This window comes from Carassius gibelio, chromosome A20 (assembly GCF_023724105.1).
Source record: "Carassius gibelio isolate Cgi1373 ecotype wild population from Czech Republic chromosome A20, carGib1.2-hapl.c, whole genome shotgun sequence".
Lineage (NCBI taxonomy): Eukaryota > Metazoa > Chordata > Actinopteri > Cypriniformes > Cyprinidae > Carassius > Carassius gibelio.
The window spans coordinates 8,351,799-8,365,311 of NC_068390.1; the positions used below are offsets into that span (position 1 = coordinate 8,351,799).

Here is a 13,513-nt window from a genome sequence, read left to right on the forward strand (position 1 = left end):
TCTGTTCTTAGATTCTGTTCAGAAATGTAAATTTGTGAATTTTAAACCTGTTTTCTTAGTATTTTTAACAAGATATATATATATATATATATATATATATATATATATATATATATATATATATATATATATATATATATATATTTCTTTACAATTTGACTTTCATTTAACAAGAAAGCACTCAGAACGTGTACAGTCTGCACATCCTTGTTTGTTTTCGTTCTATCTCTTTATTGACGTTATTTTTAATTGTAGTTTTCTAATTTTGTTTTACTGTAGTGTAAACTGAAAGTTTAAATACATCTCTTTACATTTATTTTGTAATTGCTTATACACAACTGCATTTTGATGATATTAATTTTATCAAATGTTATGTAAATCCTAATTTTGAATTTACTTTTATAAATGTAATTTTGGTTTTCATGAATGTGAAAAGAAAAATGACACCTTCAAAAACCTTATTTTCCTGTTAGCCAAATATCATAATCGTAAACGTAAATTTTCTAAATGCAAACCAATAAGAACAATGTCTAGAGGAACACTGGAAATTTGGCAAGTCGTTCAAAGATACCAGTTACAGCTTTGTCTTTGCTTATCTAAAGTAAATTCATTGTGTATTATTTAACAAAATAATGTTTCATTGGTTTTATTGTATCACAACAAGGAGGCAATATTTACTCTGTAATACATGACTTTTCCTACAGAGGGCGCCCACGAATAAATGATGCTAAAAAGTTAGACATTTTGCCCCTCACGGTCACTGAAAGCATTGCATATCTTTTGTGTTACGTCTGACGATTAAGTTGACAACGTATTTGTTAGTTTTTCAGGGTTCGGGTGTTAAATAGTATTTAATGAAAACTATTATTGTAAGAAAGTTAAAGGATCTAGATGTGGACTAGGCATGATATTAAACAAAAACCCTTATAAAAGTTTATCTATGCATTTCTTGCGATGATTAAAAAAATGGGTTTGCAAAAAAAAAGAAAAAAAAAATCTAAAATGCTGTTGCTCAAAGATGTTAAAACAAACCATTTAAATCCTGATTATACTCATACATCACAGATGAACATAACAGCCTTCGGTAAAATCAATACAACAAAGAAGAATTCAGATAGCAGGTTTTATAAATGTACAAGTAGAAGTTTAATGCATTCACAGACTTGTTCACAAAGTGAGGCATATGATAACATACATTCACAAAAACTGAATCAGTGAGTCAGCTTGCAGTAAGACCTCTTTATCATTCAAAACGGCATTTATTGTTAAAGTATTAGACATTGTATGAAAGTATAAAAGTTAATAATATATTTGTTAGTTATTTGGGATACGATAGCCTAAAATACTTCACATATCATTGTATAAAGGGTTGTTACTGATCACAATGATAAGCAACCATAATTTTGCAAGAAAGTTGAAGGATCTCTCTTTGGATGTGGACTAATTTGCATGATTTTAATATATATATGAACATTAAACAAGCATTGGTCAAAATGTCTAGTGATGATGAAAACTGGGTCTACAAAACATAATAATAAAAAAGCATATTCAAAGTAAAATGAACTACTTTGATAACAGACACTTAAGCACAAGGTTTTGGCACATTACAATGAGCAACTATTCAGTTATGAGCATTTACATGACCACAATAACTGACCTACACTTTGAGCTAGCTTGGTAGCTTTTTGTAATTACTTTTAAACATCTTTAATTTCATTATATAATTCCTAATCCTAGAAGGTTTGAGACACACTTATCAGTGTTATAAAACTAACTGAAGGTGTTTTTAAAATGTAGCTTCATGTATTTAGAAAAGCACCCGTTACAAAATAATTGACAACATCTCTTAGTACTTATGAGGATTTGACTGTTGAAGATGTTAGTAGGTGGAGTAGATGCTGAAGCTGAACAGCCCCTGAGGTGCGTGTTGGACCGGGTCTCTTGATTTGTGAAGTGAGCTGGTGTGGAGCAGAGCTTCAAGCCTCAGTTTTGTTTGTGGAATAATCGCCATGAGTCAAATGCTCTTCGTGTTCCTCTTCTTCCTCAGGTACCTGCATATCAAAAGCATCCACAATTATGACACTTTTTAGCTACAAGACATGTTCCTGAGCATTAGAACAGTTGTGAGCATGTCCTTGCATTTCAAAATACCATTAACATATCAATTATTCTGACGTACCTCCCAGAAGATCGAGTCTTCGAAGCAGTTTTCATCAGGTGGCTGCCCCAAGAATGGGATCTTCATAATCAGACCTGGAGAAGGTATGAACATATTTACTTTTGTACTTGTATTTTTATTTGTATTACATTTGTTTGTGCTTCTTAAAATGTACTTTCTGAATTCATGTTGGTTTCATGGTATGTAACTCTTTATATCAAATATATTTTTTGTTACTTGGCAACAATAAAAATATGATAAATGATTACTATTTAATATGGTTAAAATGTATGTCAAAACAGATTGTAATTCAGAACATGAGTTTAAGCTCTTCTAGGAAGAAATATATTCATGCAATTTTTATGCATGAGTTGCATCCTCATATACAGTAATCAAATCCATTTACTTTATTTATACATTACAACATCTTGCAGATTTGAAAGTGTTTGTATTATTACCCACCTGTGATCAAACCACCCACCAGAGCAAACCCCAGAGATGATGCCAAACCACATGCCTGATAACCTGGAGAAACACTGGGATAAACAAGCACAGAGATATTAAACCCATTTGTCGCCATACTGATAATAGCAAATATCTATAGATGCAATGTAAAGAACTGCAAGCTACCCATCTTTCTTTCCTAGTGCTGCGGCCAAAATGCCGGCAAGGCCTCCTAGGATGCCTGGCATGCCGTGGAGGTTATGCACACCACAGGTGTCTTGGATTCTAAGTTTGGAGGCGAGTATGGGCTGAGTAGAAAAATAAACAAATAAATACAAATAAATATGTAATTGATTTTTAATACACTGGAGTCACTGGGATATGAAGGAAACTCATACAGTGAGGAACTTAAAGCCAATGGTGGAGATAACGCCTGCAGTGATTCCGATCAACATTGCTCCAAACGGCTGGATGTTCATGTCAGCGCAGGTACCCACCGCGACTCCTCCAGCCAGCGTGGCGTTCTGAATGTGAACCTATAGCACAAAAGACAATAGGACAAAAGTCATAAGGATCATGAACTGCTATAATGTCAGATCTGGTAAAATAGCGTGAGACTAGCATGACCCACCATGTCAAGTTTCCCCTTCTTCTCCACCAGACTGGAGGTAGCAAAGGCAGCGAGAGTACAAGCAGCCAGAGAGAAATAGGTGTTGATAACAGCTCTTAGCTGAGCATCGCCAGCTTCAGCAATAGCTGAATTAAAGCTGGGCCAGAACATCCACAAGTAGACTGTGCCTACAGACGCAGGAAGAGTGGAAGGGTGAATGTTTAGGAGTAGCTACAGACACAATGTTTGGTGAAATATTTATATGACTGCCCCTGCTGAAATATCCAACATTAGGTATGTTTTGCCTGCTGCGACCAACATGGAATTCTGGTTTGGTACTTCACTAAACGTGCTGTGTGTCAATATCTTACCTCATTCATTTAAATATAGCATCGACCAATTGCCAGTCCCCTTGTACTTAGACAAATGACTGAAAATCATGCTTACATATACAAACATTATTAAATAAAGCTCTAGGAGAAAATGTGGGCAAGTAAGACCCATGTAATCAAATCTGGTTAGAGAGTTCAATAAGGGGCCGATTTCTTAGCTTTATATTCTGTTTTATAGTCCACACATACCAATCATTGCAAACAAGTCTGAATGATAGACGGATTTGTCGTTCTCATGGCCGTCCTGAAGACCAGGGCGATAAAGAACACGAGCGACAGCTAATCCAAAATAAGCCCCAAATGCATGGATGGTCATGGAGGCACCGACATCAGAAACCTGTTAAGAGACAAGAATGTTTATGAATACCAGATGGTATGTTTGACTGCTGCTTACGTCTCCTAGTGATGCCAGCACTGTTCAATGTCAGACGTGTTCCATTTAGACAAGAATGGCTTGTTTTGTTAGTAGTTAATCAAGATAATAATCAAATGTTTATTTTCTTATCTCCAGGTAATCCAGGCACTACAGTGGGTTTAGAGAAGAATCACCCCCTTTAAAATACCCATTTTGTTGCTTTGCAGCCTGAATGATTATTTTAAAGGACAGTGATTATTTTCTATACCCCCTGTATATGTTCTTCAATATGAAGAAGATCTTTTGCACACTGTGTTTCAGTTGTTATTGGAACACTGGGTCTGTTCATTAAGTTTATTCAGCCAACTTTAGGAAGGGGACAGTACATTGCCTTAACTGCTTTTCCTTCATCTTTGACCCCACTTTGTTTGTAATAAAGGGAGTCCCAGATAGCATGAAATTTCCAGAGGCTCTGCTACTAATATTAAGGAACCTCAACCTAATTAAAAGTAGTATTAAAATTAAACGATGCATAATGTTTAAACCTACTCTAAGAACTTGATCTGGTGCAGACCAAATAAAGTTAATGATCAAATAAGGATGGAAGTGGCTTCACAATGATTCCTCCAGAATACTAAAACAAATCCTCATTGGAGTATGTGCAGCGATTTAGGTGTATGAAGTAATGGGCCTGTACAAACCTCAAGGATTTCCACAACCAAATGCTCATTGATGCAGAAGACAGTGATTTCCAGCAGGGTCATGATGAGAAGCTGGACAGGGCTGGTTTTTCCCAAAACTGCTCCAAACGAAATCAGAACAGTCGCTGTACTGAAGTCAGCATTAATCATCCTGCAGAGAAGGAAATATGGGATGGATAAAAAGTTTTACTCATAGGCTTATTCAATCAAGTACAACAGAAAATCTAGCTTATACCTATTTTGATAGACGATTAAATAATAATCAGTTGTGTCACGTCAGTCACCCAAAATCCTCCCATAACCAAAAAGTTGAGTTTACCTATCGATGCTGACTTTTATTTTTCCGTCATGCATGTGCCAGATGTTCTGGAGGAGAAGACCCCACTGCAAGCCAAAGGCAGCCAGCAACAGGTTGATGCCCACACTGCTGAAGCCATATTTCTTTAGGAAGGTCATCAGGAAACCAAAGCCAATGAAGATCATCACGTGTACATCCTGAAACACTGGACACATGGATAAAGAGTTTATGAGAAAGAGCGTTTTCCCCACATCTGAAGCCTGAAATATTCACAGCATTCTAGAACCACATTTGGTGCATCTGCAGTTTGAACAGGTCAGCACTGAAAGGGTGCACTGTTGTGTTATATCAATACATATCAACTTATATTTCTTTCTGTCTATTACACAAAGCTATTGTGTGACTTAAAGAGATGGTTTACAAAGAGAGATAGTGTTCAGTGTTCTAATTGGCTGTAAAATGACAAACCATAAGACAGATTTGTAGCTTTTTCAGTTTCTGAACATGGCATTGACTTTGATTCATGGAGTAAAAATCTAATTGCTATAATATAGTTTAATATAGTATATTACACTGCTGCATTCTGATGTATTGCATCCAGAGTGTTTCCCTTCTGAGACGCTGATGGATGAATGGAAATGCAAACATGAATAATCATTTCTATAAATTCACAATAACTGAATGTGCACACTGACTGTCTAAACAACACATAGCGCCAGTACTGCTGGCCTTTGCCCATCTTTCCTGCAGAGAGGAAATGAGTTGTAGACTATCCAACTCAGGAAGCTGTACAGTCAACATCCCTGGACACAAAGATAGGATACAGTCCAGGAACTACCAACTAAGATTAGTGGTGAGGCCCTTTAATCAGGGCTCAAACTGAACTCAAACAATTTTTTTTTTTCATTTTTAAATTTTTATTTTTTTGCTTGCTATATAGTTGTATTGCTTATTGGCTTTATAAATGATCATATCCTCATTTTATAACATACCTCACGCTGTCAGCAGACAGTACACAAAGAACCACTGTACAATGATGTAGTAAGAAAAATACTAAACAGGAAAACTTTAAATAAAAACAAAATGATAAAAATCAGCAAATTTCAATCTTATCTTGCTTTGCAAACCATCTAAAAACAAATATACAACTGAATGTGATCTATCACTGCATACACTAAATTCTCAAAGGAATTTTGTTTTTGTTTTTTGGAAACAAAGGATCCCCCAAAATCATCACTGCACTTCAAGTCTTAGTTCCCAACGTGCAACGCATGTACAGTGCGTTAGTATTCGTTAGCCAGTTAGCTTGTCATTCACGTTTCTATTTGCATTTACTACCGTATTCTTTTTTCTCTTGCCCTGTTTATCTCTCTCATGCAGTTTTCACAAGTTCACTATGCAACAGTGGTAAGTCAGAATTATTCATCAATCACGGTGAGTGATGGCTTCTTCTTCTGCTATTGTTGTTTGCACCGCTTGCCACATATATAGCTTGCCACATAACTCTCTCCTTTGGCAACGAAGGATACACATGTGATAAATGCAGTCAAATAGTTAGGCTGATAAATCCCCTGTGATGTTTGTACTGGCTACTGTATATAGGCCACAAGGGCACCATACAGACTTTATTAAAGAATTTGCTGATTTTCTATACGAATAAGGACTGGCTGCAAGTTTTCAGTGCTAATGATTTTAATATCCATGCTGATAATGAAAATGATGCATTGGGATCAGCATTCATAAACATTTTGAACTCTATTGGGCTTAGTCAACACATTTCAGGACCTACTGATTGTCTAAATCATACTCTAGATTTAATACTGTCACATGGAATTGATGTTGATGGTGTTTAAATTTTGCAGCCAAGTGATGATATCTCAGATTATTATCTAGTCCTGTGTAAACTTCATATAGCTAAAACTGTAAATTCTAAACCTTGTTACGAGTATGGTAGAACCATAACTTTTACCAAAAAAGACTTCTCTGTAAGCAATCTTCCTGATTTATTTCAATTCCTCAGCATATCCAATAGTTCAGAACAACTTGATGATCTCTCTTTTACACCGTGGTTTAATAAGAACATTTATACTCTAAAGAGAGCCAGCTGGAGGAAAACAAAACTAAATGTATTTTGTATTGTTTGACAGGAAAGTACCCTATCCTATACAGAAAAGCATTAAAAACTGCTATATCAGATTACTTCTTTTAGAAGAATCCACACCTAAACCCAGGTATTTATTCAATATAGTGGCTAAATTAAACAGGTGTTGAAATATCCCAACAGCACAGTAGTAATGACTTTATGAACTACTTTACTTCCAAGACCGATACTATTAGAGATAAAATTGTTACCATGCAGCTGTCAGCTACAGTATCACATCAGTTACACTGATTCTCTACTATAGGAGAGGAAGAATTGCATAAACCTGTTAAATCATCTACAACATGTATGTTAAACCCTATTCCATCTAAGCTCATAAAAGAGGTGCTTCCAGAAGTCATAGATCCTCTTCTGATTATTATTAATATGTCATAGTCATTAGGGCATATGTCCCCAAAACCTTCAAACTGGATGTTTTTATGCCTATCATAAAAAAACTTGACCCAAATTAAATAATTAATTACAGACTGATCTCAAATCTCCCTTTTCTGTCCAAGATACTAGAAAAGGTAATATTCTCAAAATTATATTCCTTCTTAAAGAAAAATGGTATATGTGAGGATTTCCAGTCAGGATTTAGACCGTATCATAGTACTGAGACTGCTCTCCTTATAGTTACAAATGACCTGCTCTTATCATCTGATCGTGTTTGTATCTCTCTATTAGTGCTATTGGATCTTAGAGCTGCATTCGATACTATTGACGACAACATCCTTTTGAATAGACTAGAAAACTTTGTTGGCATTAGTGGAAGTGCATTAGCATGGTTCAAATCATATTCAAATCATCTGACCCCCATCAATTCATAGCAGTGAATGAAGAGGTATCATATTACAAGTGCAGTTTGGAGTACCTCAAGGCTCAGTACTAGGGATGTTACTTTTCACACTTTACATATTACCATTGGGAGATATCATTACTTTTCACTGTTATGCTGATGATACTCAGCTCTTTCTTTGCATTTCAGCGAAACATACCAATTTGAAAAGATAACGGTATGCATATTCGATATATAAAACTGGATGATGAGTTTCTTACAGCTAAATTCTGAAAAAGTATTTGTTAATTATTGGATCTAAAACCTCTGCATGTAATAAACTAGAATACTGTCTAAGAATCAATGGCTGTTTTGTCGATTCTTCGTCATCAGATAGGAAACTAGGTATGCTATTTGATAACAATCTTTCCTTTGAAAGCCATGTTTCTAGCATTTGTAAAGCTGAATTTTTCTATCTCAAAAATATATCTAAATTACGAATTATACTCTCAATGTCAAATACAGAAATGTTAATGTATGTGTTCATGACCTCAAGGTTAGATTATTGTAATGCTTTATTGGGTGGTTGTTCTGCATGCTTAATAAACAAACTCCAGCTGGTCCAAAATGCAGCAGCAAGAGTTCTTACTAGATCCAGGAAGTATGACCATATTAGCCCCCCGGTTTCTTTCAACAATTCACTGGGTCCCATTTAAACATTGTATAGATTTTTAAATTTTGCTTATTACTTATAAAGTGGTTTAAAATTAGCTTATTACTTATAAAGTAATGAGTGGTTTAGCACCTCGATATTTGAATTAGCTCTTAATGCATTATAGTCCTCCACATCTGCTGAGTTCTCAAAACTGTCAATTTGATAATGTCTAGAATATAAATATCAACTGTGGGCGGCAGATCTTTTTCCTATTTAGCACCCTTGCTCTGGAATAACCTACCTAACATTGTTCGGGAGGCAGACATACTCTGTCAGTTTAAATCTAGATTAAAACCCCATCTCTTTAACCTGGCTTAAACATAAAACACTAACACATTTACACGTTAGAAGAATGGCATCTATGCTTAGTCTGTTTCTTTCTTATTCCGAGGTCACTGCAGTCACCCGGAACCAGTACGTATCCAGCCCAGATGGTGAATCAGCACCTAGAGATGACCTTTATGGACCAGAATGTCAGCGACTAGGACAACTAGATGGGCCCCAGATACAGAGCCCCAGTGAAGACCTTGTCTCCTAGATGACACGGTTGAAACAGAGGTTATCAACCCTTATCAGCTGTCGCTTGACCCAAGTCTTTTCCAGTGATCTTTCTGTTGATCTAGAGCAATACATATTTACAATGTTAGGGTTGGATTTTCACTGAAAGTCCAATGAAAGTACTTTTCACTAGCTATTTCATGTATGCAAACTTTGGAAGAGCATCATAGTGGAATTCAGATAATCTTGCCGGCTGAATAAAGGTGCACAATTCAATTTTCCAGACTGTTGGCTGAACAAACAGAATAATATTCCCAGTAAAATATTTCCCACATGCTAGAGATTTGCTGATAAAGTCCCAAAGGCCCATTTTCTTAATGGGTGGAAAGTTTCCTTTCTTTGTGTATTTTGAGAAACTTAATTACATTCTGTCATCTCTAATTTAGAGCACAGTGACATAACTTAGATATTGTATATGTATTATCTTTGTTGACAAGATTAATGTGTCCTTTATTTTCTTTTCTTTGAAGCTTTTCTCACCTTTCTGAAATGCCTTGTGTGTATATACCAAAGTGACAAACTGCCTTAATTTTACCAGTCTATTAAAACATATGAATTTTATTTATTTGTTTATTTATTTATCTTTAGAATCATAATTAGAATGATTTTTATTCTGCCCATTTTGTTGGGTAGAGTATGGAGATTGATGAATGTTAAGCAATGGCCCACCAAATTGGAGCTTCACAATTGCTACCTAAAGCACTTAATCAGTGCCACTGATTCGCCAACAATAACGTTCAGCATCCGAATAATCAAAATCCGATAGAAGATTATGTGGTGTGTTCTACTGAGTTTGAGAAACAAAAAACAGGAAAAACTAACAAAAACTGTATAAACACTGGACAGCCAAGCACTGACGCGGCTGTCTGCAGCGCCATCTTGTTTGCAGGATCAGATTGAATTTTCACATATTCTTTGAACCCTTTAATGCATATGATAACACCAGTGTGGTCAATCTTGGCTGTTCGCTGATGTGTACGATCACACCGGTGTGATTACAAAAGTTTTTAATGCATCCTGTAATCAACTGCTGAATTAAAATCTGCTTTCGTGCTCTAGCTAGCATGGAGATCGGACATGCTGAGCGCTTGTCATACTATTAAAACTGTTCACTGTTTTCAACCATGTAATGCTTGTTTTAAGTTTCAGACATTTAAATACACCCAAGGACTAGCAAAACCATACATTTAAAGTTTGTAAAATAGCTGAAAATATAATTAAAAATCCTAAAAATATAATCTGACGACATGTTTTATTGATATATACAGATTGTGTAGGTAACTATAAAGTTTACTATGATCTTCTACCAGTTTACTGAAGACTTACATAAACGTGTTTCAGTAGGAGAGGATGAATTTGCGTGTTTTAAACCACACAGCTCAGATTCAGCGTGAAGTTGATATAAACGTGTTTAAACTACCAAATACATTTACTTGCACATATCTCGGAGCCTGAATATCAGATATTTCATATAGTGAACATGTTTGTGAATATTTTGAATTAAATCGATCCATGTGTCATACAGAGCTATTGTGGCTGCGTTGTATCACATGACATGCATGACGTGTCACCATGGAAACAATAAGGCAATGCATTCTAAAATAATGGTCGCCTAAAAAACGTCACACTGGGGGATCAGCTAGAATATTTTAAATTCACGTGTGAAAGGGTTAAACATTTTTTTTAGGTCGTCCAACCCGATCTCACGGCAATTCGTACATTTTTCACAAGGTGGCTTATTCGTACGAATTCGTACGACCACACTCGTACAAATTCATACGATTGTTGCCAAATCGTACGTATTTTACAAGTTGCACAATTCGTATGAATTTGTATGAATGACCTACACCTAACCCCACCCCTAAACCTAACCGTCAGTGGGGTCGTATAAAATCGTACGAGTGAGGTTGTACAAATTAGTACGAATAAGCGACCTCGTAAAATACGTACGAATTGGTCGTGAGATAGCGTTGGGTCGTCAGGTTCAGAGGGTGGCAAAGAATTTGTACTATTAGTTTATTTCTTTCTTTATTTCTTTCTTTTTTTCTTTCTTTCTTTATAAACAGATATGCCCATTTTAAACTAGCTACTAAGAATGTTTTGTGATGAAAAATGAATTAAAGTGACTAAATTGATAGTCTCTGAAAATACATCTTGTTATTCATAATTTATAATGTACTTCTTAGTGTAAAAAAATGAGTCAGATTCCAAATTTTGAATGATTGAATGGAAACATTGAGGACACATGTGACACTGAGACTAATCTTGCATGTTCATACTCTCCACGCCCAAGAGTTGGCTTCAGTCCAAACCGTGTTCATGCAAACAACCACGAGTGCAATTTTAAGATAAAAGAGAATAAGGGCATTTTACAACTAATGCATGTCATCTCTGCTAATTAGCAAACCATGTGTGCAATTAAAGTTTAAAACATTTCAAAGGAAACATACAGTGTTTCTGTTTACTTGAATGAATAATTCCTTTTATAATAGATTCTGCAGATCATTGCAGACCCACCAGATCATCTAAACTGGTGGGTCACTGCCCAAAATAAACAGGCTTATCAATATTTTAAGGAGAAGAGAAAATGTTTTCCTTATCCTTAGTTGTTGACATCAAATTATTTACATCCAGTCAGTATTTTGGTTCGAATTCTTCTGTCAAAGACATTATAGACATCTACACAAATACCAACACAACACTAAAAACCATGAACACCCATCTCCTCTTTGTCTATCTACTGAGAACGCAAAAGCTGGTTTCCGGAGGGATTATTTTTATGAATTTATGTGCTAAATGAACATTATTGAATATTGCCACCAAAGCCTTCACAGATATAAACCCATCAGTCAGTGAACACTGGTGAGTGAGTAGCACTATGAAACTCAATAGCAAGGCCGACTAGAATAAATATCAATCTTGAAGAAGATAATTTCATTTGCAAATGAAATCAGACAATGACCAACGACAATTAAATGTGAACAGCATTTTTTTTTGCACCAGTCACTGCCATTTTCAAACTGTATCCACCTAATCTGACACATAAAGTTATAACATAATGTTGAGCCAAAATACTATTTTAACATTATTTTAGACTTAATTAAGTTTAGATCAGTTTAGATGTCACAACAAGACCTCATATATACACTATTCACAACATGCATATAGATATATTTTCAGGGGAATACTTACTGGGATAAAGGGTCATCGGGCTGCTTGAATGAGTTGTATTCGGATTTGCATGACTCCCATCATGTCCGTGAGCATCACCGGTGTCATATACCACAAGAAGAGCGTACAGGACAATGGTCACGGCTTCCAGTGTTAAGGCCAGAATGGGAAGCTTGAGCCTCATGTTGGTGGCATATGATGGCATGCTTAACACCTTCTCTGTTTCTGCTGTTCTTCTGGGTGAATCTCCCTCTTGTTTCCACCTCTCACACTCTTCACGCAGTCTGGGTCTTGTGGGGGGAGTTCAGAAAGTGGCATGCAGTTTTGAATTGGCTGCAGGATTTGGAAGACCAATGGCAAGAGAGATCATTAAGGTGGGGACGGTCACACCCCCTGTATTTGTGGGAATGGATTTCCTCCCTCCTTATGTAAATGAAGAATAGTGTTTAAAATGCACAAACGTAAATAAATATAAGCATATATGGCTTAATATGTAATAAATATGAGAGCCCTCAAAGTTAACAACTAATTATTGTACACTTTAATTATATACTTTAATTATTGTTTGCATTTGTATCATATGGAAATTCCATGGTTTACCACATGACTGGTTACACATTGTTATGTTAAAAATGTTTCATGGGTTTACACTGTAAAGATAACTACTTATTATTTTTCATCACTGCCTTCTAATTTGCTTTTATATTGCTTGGGATCTGTGTATTTTGTTTCCTCTTTTATTCTGAACACGCCCTGATGCTAGAGAGTTGAGTAGTAGATATAATATATTTTTGTATATTAACAGTAAAGATCCATGGAGCGACAAAAAGGGACGTATGATTTTAAAACATTTAAAAAAATAAACATACAATATTAAAACACTCTGAAATGTCTATAACATTTTTTGAGTTTTTAGAAACATTAGCATAAAGTAAACACTCAGCTTATTGTAAATTTTGAATGAGTGTAAATAATTCGACAAAATGATATATTTAATCATCTGGCTTGTTGTTAAAGATAGGTGTCTTCAAATTTCATCTCTTATCTTATAAAAGAATTATATTGTAAAAAAATTTTAATAAAAAAAAAAACTAAAAACAAATAACTACATCTGAATTCAAAGTTATGAATAATATTAATTTACATAAGAAGATAGATCACTCAGACATTAATGTGTTTGGAAGTGACATACA

At 35.3% G+C, this 13,513-nt stretch overlaps 1 protein-coding gene and 1 long non-coding RNA gene across 2 annotated transcripts; one reads left to right on the top strand and one right to left on the bottom strand.

Annotated features, from left to right (window-relative positions):
- Positions 1-1,122: 1,122 nt before the first annotated feature.
- LOC127938857 (ammonium transporter Rh type A-like) lies at positions 1,123-12,626 on the bottom strand. Its single transcript, XM_052535755.1, has 10 exons — positions 12,342-12,626; positions 4,980-5,163; positions 4,661-4,811; positions 3,794-3,941; positions 3,234-3,400; positions 3,001-3,138; positions 2,789-2,910; positions 2,621-2,694; positions 2,180-2,253; positions 1,123-2,051 (listed from the first exon to the last, which is right to left on the bottom strand). Exons 1-10 carry the CDS (start codon positions 12,523-12,525, stop codon positions 1,977-1,979), a joined length of 1,317 nt encoding a protein of 438 aa, XP_052391715.1. The 5' UTR covers positions 12,526-12,626; the 3' UTR covers positions 1,123-1,976.
- Positions 5,134-8,047, top strand: LOC127938858 (uncharacterized). The gene is made up of 3 exons (XR_008148829.1): positions 5,134-5,273; positions 5,709-5,811; positions 6,339-8,047. It is a non-coding gene; the product is annotated as an uncharacterized LOC127938858 (long non-coding RNA).
- Positions 12,627-13,513: the final 887 nt, after the last annotated feature.

Excerpts from the sequence above, each read along its gene's own strand:
- LOC127938857 (XM_052535755.1), bottom strand. The coding sequence starts at position 12,525 with ATGCCATCATATGCCACCAACATGAGGCTCAAGCTTCCCATTCTGGCC. Across the intron at positions 3,139-3,233 it reads AGAAGGGGAAACTTGACATG|GTTCACATTCAGAACGCCAC; the intron begins GTGGGTCATGCT and ends TTTGTGCTATAG. Across the intron at positions 2,695-2,788 it reads GCACTAGGAAAGAAAGATGG|TGTTTCTCCAGGTTATCAGG; the intron begins GTAGCTTGCAGT and ends TGTTTATCCCAG.